A 15,899-nucleotide genomic window follows, 5' to 3' on the forward strand; every position below is an offset into this window, starting at 1 on the left:
AGACAATGTTAGTTTATATCAGTAGTCACATGATAAAGTAACACGATATGACATTTATAGCTTTTTAGCATCCTGCTAATTGTATCAGTAGCATTATAATCAGAATGAGTGAGAAACTATGACCCCTTACTACAAGTTATTAGAAGAAAATCTCTCTCTCTTTCTATCACATGTTTTAATCTGGACTGTTTAAGCCTCCTCATGAACATCACACATACTTGCAGGAATGTTAAACATTAGCTTATGGTGGAAAAGAAATTTGCTTTTCATCCAAACAGAGTAGCTCCTCTGTTAGTTATTTCTACACCTCCTTCTCCTTGTGTAACACACTGAGGTTTTGTGTGTTCACAGTGCGCACGTAGGGAAGATTTCCATGCTTCAGCGCGAAGTAAACGCTGTCAGCCGAGGCGTAGCGCTGAACACACACCTGCAGACGGCTCACATTCCTGGGCAGACTAACAGGAGAGAGTGAAGCTTCTTTCTGCCAAATCCCTCCAGGAATGCACAACACGCAGGACAAATGCTTTCAGGTCACTTAAACACCGTCCTCAGCGTCAGTCCACCGCCATGTACATGACTCTGAGAGGATACTTTTAGTCTGTAGAAAGATAATGAGCTCGCCAGATTCGCTTCAAATCCTACAACCCCAGAAAGTGTTTTAATGTCCATTTTTGACAGAATGTGAAAAATGCTGAGGAATGCTACGTGAACACCGCTAACCTCCTCTCCCAGTAAACTGTAAAAATAGCTTCAGTGCAGTGTTGGCATTTAACATGCCAACCCGGTCACCTGCTGCACCACAAGAATGTCAAGAAGAGAGCGAAGCTTGCAAAACTAAGACCTCTTAGTGTAGAGATGCTCCAGCGCTGAAACTTTGGTATTATTTGCTCTAAATGAGGGTGAGTTAATGGTCTAGTCTGCTCAGGATAATCTGACATTGATTAATCTGAATCTGTGATGTTGGTTTTTTGGAAGCTGAACCTTTGTCATTTGTTAAGTTGTTGTTTTGTTTGCCAATTCTTCTGATTTTTCTACATGACAGATACAAACTAGGAGAGTTTGAGTCATTTACCAGGCTGGTAGTTTCTTATGAAAGATGTTATTGTGTTGTGTAGGATCCAGTGTTACTTGAACACATTATAGACTAAAAGTCAGGATCAATTTTGACCTATTTTTTTTTATCTCTAGTTTCTCACAAGTACATCAAAGTGCAGTTCCCTTTAAAGGTTTCCTTATCTTGCAGATGAATAATACAGTAATAGTCATTGGTAATTTGCACACAATGGAGCTGCATTTATGTAAACCGTGAGTCAGAGCCGTCTCAGTTTGTTTGACTTAGTTTCCTGATTGAATTGAGTGATTGATCAGTCATGTTTATCATTTTGTTAATGGTGAGTATATTCAAAAAACAAGTCTAGAAATACAAGATATAAGGTCTATAAAATGTCAGTAAAGGTCAAAAATGACAGTTTCCCAAAGTCCAAGGTGACGTCCTCAAATGTGGCTTTTAGAAGACTAAAGAAACCAAAATATTTGCATTTAAGAATCTTGAACCAGAGAATTTTGGCATTTTCTCTTATAAATAACTAAAACGATGAGTCGACTAATCGTTGCATCTCTGATAATTCTGCTCCACAGTTATTTATAGTTGATGATCTGTTTTAAAGGATCGTACAAACATAGCTGAGCCATTATGTTAATATTGGATAAAGAAGCAGATTTTTATTTATGTTTAATTTCCTCATACTGACACTTTTATTGGTGGTTTGAGCCCTGTTTAAAAACTCCAATACTATTTCTTTCTTAATCAGTTGAGCCAGTGTGCTCAGTATGAAGTCAGACAGAGTAACTGCCAGTTGTGGGATGTTTGACGCCTCAGTGCATTGAGCAACAAAGCATCACGCACATTTTTCAAATAAAACCTCAGCTGATCCTAATTAACTAACTTGAGTAATATTCATTACATTCAGCTGCAGGACTATTTTTGATGCCACATCCGCGTATTACTGTCCAAAAACATTTGCTGAATGGTCCTCAAACATTAGTTTTAGTTCACAGTCATAATCAGAAGCAAACTGGTTTAAAAGTCAGTGCAGTTTAATAATAATATCAATGATTGTGATGCCAACGTCGCTCATAATGTTAATAATTTGGATTCTTTCATGTTAGTCTGCTGCCAAATTGACCAAAAATGGTACCAACACCACCACCACCACAGCACCAAAACCATCTCCCCTCATGCAGTGAAATCCTGGTAGTCTAAAATAAAAACCCCCCTAGTAGATGCTGAGTCATGGTTCAGAGCAGACCAGAACGCCTTTGACCTGACTTTAATACCAGCAGCCTTTTGTGGACAGAAAACTCAGAGCAGCGGTCAGCGTTGGCCGATGACTCGACCTCCTGCAATTCATTCAAACCCAATGAAGTGGTTTAGTTTCTGCAGCGGAGACAGACCCAGCTGCCACTTAGTCTTACCCCATGGTACTGTTTACCACGTCTTTCTGTGCCCCATCAGTCACTTTCCTGTTGCGTGTTTATGTAAGTGCTGTGAGGTTATAAGAATGTGTGCCAAAGGGGGCAGCGTGCTGCGTCTTTGTGAACCAAATGGGTTAATTGTTCCGCTTTTATTCACTGGACTTGACCGCTCTGGACTCTTACTGTCTTTACACAACAATGTTTGATGAATTGATGCTGGTCTGGTTTATTTAAGTGTGACTGTATCTCAGTGTGCAGTAATCGGTTCATTGTCAGTATTTGAAAGGGGCATTCTTCAGCCAGCAGGTCAGAACAGTGTATTGGCTCAGTGTAGACAGTGAACACTGCAAAAGATGCAATGTAATACGGGTCAAAGCTATATAAAGCCTTTTTTATTGGTTGGTTCACAAAGAAAAATAGTTTTAAGTCAATCCAGAATTTTTTTTTATCGTATACACAAACACAGAATCTGATGAATAACACAATTTTGCTTAATTTAATTTAATTCTGGTAGGTGGTTTTGCATGCTTGAGTGATCGCAACCATTAAATTGTGATACATGAGCTACCCACACACTAAATCACAGCTCCCTGTAATTTAATTTGCGACATTTAAACCAAACACAAGCCTTTTCTTTTTCTTTTTTTTTTTTTTGCTTGAAGAAGACCTTTTAGCCGGTCAAAATGTTAATAAAATGAAAGGGAGCTTTGATTTAGTGTGCAACTACTTCTTGTATCGCACTTTAAGTGATTTTTTGTATCCAGGAGGTTTCGTGGACGTGCACATGAACAGTCTGATTGCAGCCATTCTCAGAATAAAAAAGAGAAGCCCACAAGCTTAAAGACATCTTTGAATTGTTGGTTTGAGAATATATCTGCTATTTATAAGATAATGTCGAGGCGTCACTTTTCCTGACAAAATAATCTTAACTTAAAGTCCACTTGAGATGCAATTGAAAGCTATTGAAAAGGGTAGCAAGTGGACCAAGTGGATTTTGTCAAATTTTTGTCAAACTACTGTTCCCAAGAATTAATTTTTACACTGAAGTTTCTTTCAAAACGCACCCACATCATTTAAAAGCTGCATATATCTAGGAGTTTAAATATTAAATATATCAAAGTTATTTTTTCCCCTATACTGTTCAGCCCTCGTAGCTGCGGTCTATTCTTATTTTAGATTGTTTAGAATAGAAGTTTTTTTTTTTTATGCATCACCAGAAATAAACCAGCCTACACACTCAGAGCGACTTTGACGTGTCCGATTGTTTTTCTTGACCATCTATGAGAAAAGGGTCTGAGATGGGGCAAAGTTTCTCAAACCGCCTCTGTGTTTGCAGAGGAAGCTCAAACATTTCCTCCGGTCTGCATCATCATGTACAGAGTTAAGTTGTTGAATTTGGCAGCAGCATCTGGCACTGCCCTCTCAGTTCCTAGAAGTAAATCACAGTCGGTCGTTCTGCTCCGTCTGTCCCGCCTGTGTTCGGTTTGGAAAAAAGGGGCAGGAATGTGCCAGATACATGTACGTGTTGTTTTTTTGTTTCGTTTCCTGGGTTTTTTTTTTTATGAGGACGGATGTGTCTTACTGTTTTGCTGTTTGGAGCTGCTGCAGTTTGAGGAGTTGATCAAATACTAGTGCTACTTTTCATGTGAGTAATTAGGCGTATAGAGCTCACGGGCAGAGCCAGGAAATACCAAGCTGGTCGTATGAGAAAGGACCTGTGTGTGTGTGTGTGTGTGTGTGTGTGTGTGTGTGTGTGTGTGTGTGTGTGTGTGTGTGTGTGTGTGTGTGTGTGTGTTTCTGGCCACTAGAGTCTCCTCCACCCATGCACTTGCATCATGCTTTTGCTTTCAGTGTATTGCCCAGTGTGAGTTTGACACTGTACTGTATTTTTCCATTCTGCAGCTGTGTGTATGAGACCAGTACAGCTGTCCAGTGAGTTTGTACTGTAGACCTCCATTGTTGTCCAAAAACTATGAAGTCAGTTTATTTATATAGCCCAGTTTAAAAGCAATCAGCGGTTGACCAAAGTGTCATACATAGAGGAAAAATAAAATGTACAGAGCACTTACAAATGACACAATGACAAAAATGCATATAAACACACATAGAAAGCCAAAGAACACAAGTCTTTAGCCTTGATTTAAGTCATTAAAAACATGTCCGTGACCACATGACACATCATCATCATCATCACAAAGACTTTACTCATGATATTCTGTTTTAGAAACGACTCCAAAGAGTAATAACAACAATTGTGTCGGAGAGGAAGTTCTGCGTAAGGCGGACGCCACTGAGCATGTGCGGAAAAGTGGTTCTGTTTACAGTTCCGCCAGCTTCCTGTGCTGCTTACCGCAACCTCTTGACTTTGTTAGTACCTCAGTACTCTCTCCTCTTCCTCCTGCTGTAGACCAGCCTCACCACACTGGATCCCACCTACCATCTGCTCAGGTTACCGCAGGGCGAGCTAGACCCATTCAAAGGTTTCAAAGAATACAGAATAACAAATGAACATTAATATTAATATAATATCAGACATGTGTATATTATCTATCACTGTTCACTGAGACTTGTCACCTGACTGTACTGTATGTTGTCAAACAGGGTAGTGGTTTATTTTAGAGTTAAAGTGATTAGTTTAAATTAATCTGCATCTGTTTTGATAGTAAATTAAGTCATTTTTCAAGCAAAAACTCCAACAATTCTCTGTTTCCAGCTTATAAAATATGAATATATGTTGCTTTGTTTGTTTTATGTCATAGTGACCTGAATATCATTTGGTTTTGGACTGTTTGGACAAAATAAGTGAAGGCATCACTGTGGGCTTTAGCAAAGTCTGACTTTTCATAGATCAGTGGTTAGTCAGTTAATCAAGAAAATAAATCAGGTTAATCAATAATGAAATTAATTGTTAGTTGTAGCCCTACTAAATATAACCTGGAACATATCTTCCATAGACTGCTGATAAAATGTCACATTATAATTTACCCAGAATGCCAGGCTTGTTTTGTCCCAAACCCAAAAATATTCAATTTATGATGATATAAAATAGAGAAAAGCTGGAACCAGTGAATGTTTGGCATTTTTGCTTGATCAATCACTTAAACAATTGATTATTAAAATAGTTTCTGATTGACTAATAATGATTATTTTAGTTTTTAGTTGTTTTTTTTCACTCATGATGAGTAAAACCAGACATAGCTTGATGCAGAACTTGAGGTTGATGCAAAAATAAAGACGAACTTATAGATGGTTGGATGACAAACAACTGGCAGACAGATTTAGACCAGTAGCCTAATTTATTCTGTCTCTGAGGGCACCGAGGATGTTAAAAGGCTTTTGTCAACTCTAAATTTAAACTTTTACAGAGCTAGTACAAAATAAACCGAGCCCTGCTTGTGTATTTTTCCTCACAGATTTAACATCAAGGCCCAACTTGGCCTTTAGCACAATATTTTAAGAGCAAACACAGAGAGGATTCATGGGTTCAAAGTAAGTGAATGGGCACTACAGTGAAATTTGAGCTGGTGTAACATTTTGGATGAATTGATACGGCAAAGAAATATGCAAGCAAATGTGACAGCATTTGCCCAAACCTTGATATATTTAAAGATATTTCATGCAGAACACATGTCTGTTAAACTGGAGATGGCTAAAACATGTGTGAACCACTGGTGTCAGACCAGTGTGTGTGTTGACTAATGTGTTGGTGAGTTTGGCTATGAAGCGATGTGTGAATAATCAGACTGCGGCTTCTTCAGATATCAATGTATTCGAGCAAATTTAAAGAGCAACTATGTTCAGTCAGCACATGGTTCCTGTTAGAGACTCTCGCCTGGAAATCGTCCGTGAAAGACGTGCGAGTAGCTCCTGGAAACATGGGAGTAAAATTTTAACAGCCACATTTTCTTGGCGATTTACTTTAGAGCATATACAGAATATGCTGTTGGAATGGATCCACAGCTAGTGTTGGGTAATTACGCTTGAATATTTATATATCACAGTTGAGAAAAGGAGAGCAGAGTTGGCTAGGGGGGCGTTTTATGCCTTTTTATTATAGTGACAGAGGAGAGATGACAGGAAACAATGGGAGAATGGGGAATGACATGCAACAAAGGTCGGCTCCTGAATTCAAACGGCATTGTGATTACCTGGCACGTGTCTCAACCAAAAAAAAAACCCCAAATTAGGACAAATAAAGCCGGCCTTATCGTTGAAATTAAAAAAATGAAGCATCTGTTTTACAAGATCTTTGTGGCCAACTGATCTGAACTTATTCTTCAGTTTAGTTTTATGTAGACAAACTCAAATTTAAACACAAATTGAATTAAATTTTAGCTCAAGAATATGTTAAAAACTAAAAGTTTGCCAGAATTGAATGCAGAAGTTGAGACTTGTGATGTTCCACAATGTTCATGGATGATATTAACATAATAATCCGCTATTGAGGCTTACTTCAGATAATGTTAGAGCTGCAACTATTGAATATTTTTATGGATGAGGTCTTGTTTTGTCCGACCAACAGTCCAAAAACCAAAGATATTCAATTTCTAATTGTATAACATGGAGAAAAGCAGCAAATTTTTGCATTTAAGAAGCTGGAACTAGGAAAAGTTTGGTATTTTCGCTATAAAAAATTACGTAAATCATTAATCGATTATCAAAATAGTTGCAGGTTAATTTTCTGTGAATCGGCTAATCGTTGCAGTTGTAGAAAATTTATGAAGAAATTCATTTGCTGTTTTTTCTAACCCTTTCATATAATGCAGAAGCATGTAAAGAGGGAAGTTTAATGTAGATGGGGGTGAATTGTCATGCAGGTGGAGCTCAGCACATTTAAGGCAAGAATGATTGTGTGAATCAAAAAAAACTATCACTTAACATTATCTTATATTCAGCAACAACTAATACTCTCCTTGTTTTTATGCTGTTGTTGAGTTGAGGAAAGAAAAGGCTGCAGAACTACATATACTTTCTCACACTGCTAGCTGTGTAACTGTTTTGTAATCCTTGTCAAATTGACAATGTAACAGCTGTTGATAACTGGAGCAGACTCCCGGGCTCTTGTCAGTGTCACTGTTGGCTCCCTGTCACTGGAGCGTGACCCCTTCAGTTGTCTCGTGTTGATGAGGTCATCGCTCAGCTGTTCGGGGTCTCTGCAGTACCAGAGGGCTGCCTGTCACTCCTGTGTGTGTGTGTGTGTGTGACACTGACGCTGGTCAGTGCTCAGTAACTCGTGCCAGAGGGAGTCCTGAAAACCAGACAGCACAAGACCATGACTGTGCCACCATACAGAGATTATTTATACCAGGAAAAAAAACAGGATGTGCTTTTTCTAAGGCAGAGCAAGAGAGTTCACAGCCTGGGCTTTGTGTTGAAAGTGCCCTTTGTTGGATGTTTGACATGAAATTTTAGATAACTTCCTAAAAATAAAGTAAAAATTGTTTTATAAGCGCACAAACTGTTATGAAACTGTAAAAACTGAAATTACAGTTGAAAGGGTTTATTCAGTTTGCTTCTTATATCTGACCATCAGTCTAAAACCCAAAGATCTTCATTTTGCTGTCATATATGAGAAAGAAAAGCAGCAAATCCTCATATTTGAGAAGCTGGAATCATTGGGTGTCGGGTATTTTTCCTTGGAAAAATTGTTAAAATAGTGCGTGATTAATTCTCTGCTCTAATTCAGGAGAGCTAGATAGTGCGAAGAGAAACAAATAGATCCAACAGAAAATTAATCATTGGATAGTTCTAGCCTCTCAAATATGGAATTTGCTGCCTTTCTTTGTTTTACAGTACATCAGTGTAAATTAAAGTGAACTGAATATTAGAGAGGCTTGGACAAAAGAAGATATTTTAACAAATTATGAATGGCGTTATTTACAACTTTGAAGTTTTATGGCCTAAATTATTACGAAATAATTTAGTCATTAGTTGCTGCCTTGCTTCTTCCAAAATGTAAGATTACTCTGTAAAAAAATATAGGGCAGCTGTATTGAAAAGTTTATTTTAGGGCTGCAACTAACAAACAAGTGATTCATTGTTTAGTTTCAGCAGAGTGAACAATGTCACAATCATAATTACTCAAAGTGACATCTTCATATTTGTTGTTTTGTCCATCCAACAGTCCAAAACAAGGAGCAAATCCTCATATTTGAGAAGGTGTTACTAATGAATTTTTACTTGATAAATTACTGAAACTATTAATTGTTTTTTAAAACAGGTGGCCATGCATTGACATGCACCATTTAAATGACTGATTGTATTACTGCTTGTTTATTTCTGAATAAACTAGCTCTGGAACAAAGTTGTGAAAGTTGGACTTGACTATTTAACAGTACTGCATTTGGGGAAACAATGCGACAAAGTGGACATAAGCATAAACCAGAATATACAAGTTTGACATGTACAGTCACTAAACTATTTGTCTTAAGAACAGGCTGTTATTGTCATGAGTTCACCTCCCCTCCACTAAATAACAGGACTCTTATTTGGGAAGGGAAGCGCCCGGCTCCCAGCCTCACAGGATTGGAGGAGGCAGCTGTCCAATAGTGCGCCAGAGCAGTGCAGTGCTTAGTTTACACCAATAGTAGACTTTTTTTCCCCCTTATGGAGAGAGGATTGAGAAAGAGTGCACAGAGTGAGAAGAAACAGCAGTTCTGTGGCTCATACAGCCTGATCTTTGTACTGTATCCTGTCCTACAACAGCCAGCAGAGAGACGTGAAGGGGGGGAAAGTAAAAATGGAGAGAATGCTGTTGGACTGAGGTGAGTGAAGCTTGAACAACAAGGCGTTGAGGTTTTAGTAGCAGGCTTAGCCTTGTAATTCCCTCCTCTGTTTTAGCTGAATGGAGAGGGATTGACGGGAAAAGTTGCCGGAGCTGGGTGTACTGGAAAGGAAGAGCAGGGCTGTTTATTTCAAGCCTGTGTTTGCTTTAGTCGGTGAGAGTTCCAGGCATACCAAGAACAAGACGCTGTATTTAGCCAACACAGTGTGAATGTAGTGGAGTCTCCCAATGGGCTGGAAAGCTGGTTGGCTTTACAGACGCAGACATCTGACAGATTCAGGCATTTTCAACTGGATGTGTGGAGTTTGGACTTTGATTTAAGCAGCTTTGACTGATCTGTACAAAGTGAAGAAACTCAAGATATTCAATTGTAGTTTGTTTTTTTTTATTTCTGTCTGCAAAGTGTCTATTCAAAATCTGAAAAACAGGTCAAGCTTGGTGGTTCATTTTTGTCTGTAAAAAAACAAAAAAGGTTTACCTTAGGGATGGATTTTGGACTAGAAAATATTGACATTGTCGGTTTTCCTGTTTGACCTCTTTTGGCTCTGTCTTATCCAAGCTTCGTAAACAAGAGCCTGTTTATCTGTCACAAGCTTTCCATGTTTTAGTTTTATCAAATCTCACCAGGCCAGTGTGTTTGAAATAGATAGGGCTTTTGCTAAGTTACACATATAAAGCAAGACATCAGTGTTCGTTTTTAATTTTGAAGTTCAATATGCCACCTTCTATTTTTTGTTTGCTTCGCATAGTTGGATCTCGCATAGTTTTGGGATGACTTAAACCATCCCTTGCCTAAATGATTATCACTCACGCTTTTCAAACAGTGATGTGAGAAACTTCAGACGTGTTTGTACTTGCACTGTCAAATAATGGTGATTGTCAGTGGCCGAGGAAACACTTAACACTTCACCTGAGATTCAAGCTGCTGATGGGACTTCAAAACAACTTTGCACAATTCCTGTGCAATTTACCCTTTTTTACATTTGTTGATATGCAACAATTAAAAAATATTATGTCGCACAAACTCTGGTTTTATAAAAACACTGAAATGAGATTTGAATGTCAACTTAAATTCTTCACTAATTCTATGTTTTCGTGGTGTCTTCTACAGAAAGAGGACAAAGATGCCCAAGCACAGAAGACGACAAAGACTCTGTGGCCCCATACTATGTTGAAACTCCCTATGGTTATCAGCTAGACCTGGATTTCCTCAAATATGTTGATGACATTGAGAGGGGCAACACCATTAAGAAGCTGAGTATCCAGAGGAAGCCCAAAGTGGCCAAACCCTGGGCAGCGCCTCGGGGCAGCACTGGCGGGGGCAGCAATCAGGCTGAATGGACCTCCACAGACTCCCTGTCCTCCTCCAACAGCGACGACAAGCAGTCCCCAGTCTTCTTCAGCTCCAGGCCCCAGGTTGCTGCTCCGCTGACCCCCACCCTCTCCAGGGCAACCTGTGAAGTCCCCTTGCAACAGTCATACTCAAATACAACAGAGCCAAAACAGCTCCTCCCCCCACCTTCACCCAGGTTCGCCCCTCGTCACAACCCCCAAGTGGAGAAGACCCTAATGGAGACTCGTCGTCGACTCGAACAGGAGCGTCTGCTCATGCAGCCACACAGCGAGCCCCCAGTGCCCCGCCGTCGTCTCGCCAGCTTCGGCGGCATGGGTTCCAGCAGCTCGTCTTCTTACTCAGGCTCAATGGCCCCAAGCCAGATCTCCCCCAGCACCCATCAGCCTCTGCCCATCAATGGTCACCTCCCCAATGGAGAGTATAACCCTTACTACCCGCCATCCATGGGCAGCTCCATCCGCCACAGCCCCATGAGTTCTGGCATGACCACGCCAGTGACTAACGTCAGCCCGTTACATCTGCAACATATTCGAGAGCAGATGGTTGTAGCCCTCAAGAGGCTGAAAGAGTTAGAGGAGCAGGTGAAAACCATTCCCATCTTACAGGTTAAGATTGCTGTTCTGCAGGAGGAGAAAAGACAGTTGGCCGCTCAGTCCAAAAATCAAGGTCCTGGTGGTTTTCGCAAGCGCTCCTACAGCGTAGGTAGTGCTGACCAAATGGAGAACCCAGGCCCCATCCAAAAAGAAGCAGAGCTGCACATCATGGAGCCTGAAGCCCAGGAACAGAACGCTCAGCGGCTGGAGGAGTTCAGGCGTCTGGCGGCTGAGGTCCAAGCTCTGGAGAAGACGACCCAGGACAGTAACGGACTTGGAACTCAGCCTAATAACCTCACACAAAACGAAGCCCACCAGAAGTCCATTGGTGTAGTTACTGATGAAAACATGAACAACCTTCCCCTCTCTCAGAGGAAGTTGACAGAAGAACATTGTTTCCGGGATGTAGGAGTCACGACGGAGCGCCAGGAAACTCATAGTGCTGCGGTTGGCGTGAACGAGGCCATGCTGGGCATGACCACTGAAGCTGAGAAAGAGATTGAGCTACAGCAACAGACCATTGAAGCACTGAAGGAGAAGATCTACCGCTTGGAAGTACAGCTGAAAGAAACTACTCACCAAATGGAAATGGGCAAGCTAAAGCTGGAGCTCCAAGCGGCTGGTGGGTCAAACAAGAAAAAAACAGACAAAGGTTTGATGGCCAGGCCTGAGATGTACAACGCCTGCGTGGAGGCCAAAGTCCAGATGCGCAGCCAGGGAGTGGGTGACCATCTGGAATTCAGCCAAGCTAACACAACTGAAACTATAGAAACCCACACTATAGGAGTGTCCTGTCAACCCAATGTGCAGAGCATTGCCACTGGCCCAGATATCCCAATGGACCAGTGGGTGGTGCATGAGCGTGTGGAGGTAAATGACCAGTGTGTAGGGAGACAGGTGGAAACATGCAACCAGCAGGTAGGCATAGAGCTGAATGTTTGTGAGGTGGGAGTTAACACAGAGGAGTCAGTGGACAGCTTGGCCCTCTGCAAACCCATGACGGAGTTGAGTAAGGAGTCAAGATCAATTGGCTGCGGAGATTGTTCAGTGGATGTGATCGTTAGTCCTATCAAGACACTGGTGTCGCAAGGAACTGACCCAGATCTTGTGAGCAAAGTGGACTCTGCTGTCATGGTTGCTCCTGAGTCAACAACTCAGCAGACCAATACTGAGACAGAAGTTGTGAGCAAGTCCACCAACACAGAAACAGCTGTCCTGATAGACTCTTTCACTGAAATGGTGTTTAACACTTGTGAAAAGCACACCAACACAACTGTGATTGAAACAAGGACGGTTGCTGCTGGGGAAGGACTCGTCAAAGATGTTCACTCAACAGCAAAGATGCGCTCGATTGCTGTTGGAACCACCACAGATGTGGAGTCATTCCTTGGCAAATCAAGCTCTACTAAAACCAAAGAATGTGGGGTGGGACCTGTTAGCATTAATGAGAACTTTTTGGTTGGCTTAAAAACCAGGAATATAGCATGCGGGCCCTCCCAACCAGCTGAATTTGTCGCATGCAGCAGCGAGGAGACTGTGGAGGCTAAGACTAAGGTTGCACCACTGCAAGCTGAAGCTCAGGGCGGCGCCGGACTGGACCACTACATTGAGAGGGTGCAGAAGCTGTTACAGGAGCAACAGATGCTGCTGGCAGAGAACTACAGCGAGCTTGCAGAGGCCTTCGGTCAGCCCCAGTCCCAGTTTGGATCCATCAACAGTCAGCTGGTCAGCACGCTCTCATCCATCAACTCGGTCATGAAGTACGGAAGTGCTGAGGACATCTTCAAGCTACAGTCAGACTCTCTGGACTCAAACAAAGGTGAGAGGTTTACCACAACCAGCGCTGAGCAGGCTAATGGTTACACATTAACACGACGGCTCCACAAGTGTTGCAAAAACACACAGATCTTGTGGTGATTGGCTGAAAGTCATGCCAGGCAATTTTAGCATAGTTTCAAGGGCAGACACAGAAAATGTACACAAAAACACACACACACACACACACATACACACATAATTGTAGCTGGCAAACAGGCTGTCATGTATTTAGTGCCTCAGGGGGCCAATGAGTAGAGAATTTGATTTATTTTCTTTTTTCTCTTTCATGATTTATTACTCATTAGATTAAATTTGCTCCATATGCATGTCTCTCATTACCACTTAAGGAAAATGGTCGGCACTTATTTAGCACTTTTCAGCTTTAACAGACTTTACTCTTTGCCCCCTCATTCACTTTCACGCACACACACACACACAATATAAGTGTGTTTCTCAAGGACACTTAGACATGTGGGGTTTTATCTTTATAGGTAACACAATAAGTTAAAACCCTTCAGGAAATGACATCAAAATAATAAAACAATCTCACCACAAAGTCCCTTTTTTAATAGCCGCTCTGGAGCTTTTGATTGTGTCTTTTTCGGCAGATGGTAGTTTGCTGAATTGTTATGGAGTTGTAGATTTTCAAATGTCCATTTTTTTCCAAAGACTTCTTGTGTATGTTGTCTATGAAGTCCAAGATGAAGAATGAGTTTTCACTCTGAACTTGCAAGAATTATTCCATATCAATATTAATACGCAAGATATTTTTGTGTTGTCCTTTACAGTTGCAACAATTAATCAGAAGTATTAGTTGATCAACAGAAAATGAATCGGCAATTGATAATTGATTGATAGTAAACTAAATATCTTTGTGTTGGTTGACTGTTAGTTGGGACAGAAGAAGACATGTGAGGACATCACCAAAAAAATAATTGACATATTAATCAATAATAAAAATAATTAATTGCTGTCCTATTGTCCTTATTAGCTCCCCAAAATATATTTTAATTGAATTTATGAATCTTTAGAATAATTTCATTGTATTTCACAGGCCTGCATTGACATAATATCGCTTTCTTCAACTGAAACAACAGCTAACATAAGGTGCAGTTTGTGCAGTACTGTTACAGGAGCTGGTCTGGAGTGTGGGGTTGTTGGTAGAGCGTTCACCCACAGTCTAAAGAGAATCCTGATAGGATCAGACAGGCCAAAGTTATCTCTGACCCTGAAAAATGCAGCGGGGGCTTTGGACACAAACCAACAATGAGCTCATTTCTTTTGGGAGCCAGTAACGTCGCACCAATCGGCCACTTGTTATTTTTGCCCGCCGCCCTCCCTTCACTAACACCTCACTGTTGATGCTGATTCATGGCTCCTTCTGAGTTACATAACCTGCATTCATGCCGGCTGGCAGATTAATGCAGGCTGATTGTCTGTGTCTTGTGTGCAGGCTGTGTTTCTGGTCAGTTGCTGGCCTCTTTAGGAATGTAGAATGACCAACCAGCTGTTGTTCCCGTTCAAGGAGCTAATCTCAGTGTCATCATCACAGCACTGGACGTAATGAGCTAAGTGGGAACAGCTGTGTAGAAGTTTATTAAAGTGTCTCTAAAGATGCTGATAGTCATGGTCGGAGTTGCAATAACATCAGAAGTGTAGAGTGTAAGCAACTTTTTCCAAGTCAAATTTCTCCCTTTTTTCATCACTTATTTGAGGTCGTTTTGTGTCAAGAAGGTAGGTATGAGGAGAAATTAAAGTTAAAAGCACACTGTGGAACTTGGTTTTGTGTAGATTCACTTTTCTTACCAAATTTTATGGCGTGCATATCGTTTGTTAGGCATTTCCTATATTTATATTTCCTATAGTTGGTACATATTTACTCATAAAAGCAGATTTGATACCTGCATTGTTTACGTTTTGTTCCTCTTTTATTGGTGTATTACTGCCACCAACTGTCAAAAACCAAAATCTTTCATTTGATAGACATCAGCAGACTTTGACGTAGATGCTAATTTTATTTACCGACGCATCGAGGGGAGTAGGATTTATCAGGTCGAGACTGGGTGTTAAAACTTAAGCTATTTACCCACTGAGTTCAGAGGACAAATCTTTGCAGAATGCAAGTTATTCAGCTCACCTCCTCCTCTTTTGGCATGCACGTCTGTCTTTGTGCTTTCTGAAGAACAAAAGTTTCAAACAAAGCATCATCTGTAGCGGCCAGAAACTCCACAGGCTACTCTTTTATGTCCCAAAACCTACCCGTGCATTTGGATGCTGACTCTTGTCTTTCGCTCCTTCTTTTCAGAGAGCAGTCAGCTCTGCTCCCAGTCGCTCTCTGTTCTGACACAGTTGGAGAGGACTTCATCAGGCCTGACACAAGGGGATAAAGCTGCCAACACACCTGCACAGCAGCAGCAGCAGCAGCAGCAGCAGATCAGCGCGGCAGAGCAGAAGAGCCGAATGGACCTGCAGATGTCTACAGCGCTGCATGGTACTGGCCGCCTTCACCGACCTGCCTTAAAACACGCAACACCGCCTCACATGTTGTTGCTGGAAATTAAACATGCACACTTTAGAATTTAAGCTTGTGATATCCTGTTTTGAGGAATTTCTAGTGACCACATTTGGCTCTGACACAGAAGCTCATTACCAATCTCTGATTTTAGATCGCCTGATTGCCTTTAGCCTTTTGATTTTGGTCCTTTCTTCATTGAATCGAGTGAATCATAGGAATTTGGATCCTTTTTATACATTGTCTCCCTCACTTTAGAGGGCAGAGATCAGTTGGACAATACAATTAAATATATCCACCAATATTTGGACATGCAGACATCAACAGACACTTACCTGGTGATGGTAAATGGGCTGCATTTAT

At 41.1% G+C, this 15,899-nt stretch overlaps 1 protein-coding gene across 5 annotated transcripts in view; it reads left to right on the plus strand.

Moving 5' to 3' along the window:
- Positions 1 to 15,899, plus strand: part of kank1a (KN motif and ankyrin repeat domains 1a) — a 68,794-nt gene that overhangs the window by 42,467 nt on the left and 10,428 nt on the right. For all 5 annotated transcript variants that reach the window (XM_044331323.1, XM_044331332.1, XM_044331315.1 and 2 more), the window contains 2 exons: positions 10,371 to 13,025; positions 15,330 to 15,515. In XM_044331323.1, coding sequence (XP_044187258.1) covers positions 10,371 to 13,025; positions 15,330 to 15,515 — 2,841 coding nt within the window. The remainder of the gene's footprint in view (positions 1 to 10,370; positions 13,026 to 15,329; positions 15,516 to 15,899) is intronic.

The sequence above is a fragment of the Thunnus albacares genome, chromosome 2, assembly GCF_914725855.1.
Source record: "Thunnus albacares chromosome 2, fThuAlb1.1, whole genome shotgun sequence".
Taxonomy (NCBI): Eukaryota; Metazoa; Chordata; class Actinopteri; order Scombriformes; family Scombridae; genus Thunnus; species Thunnus albacares.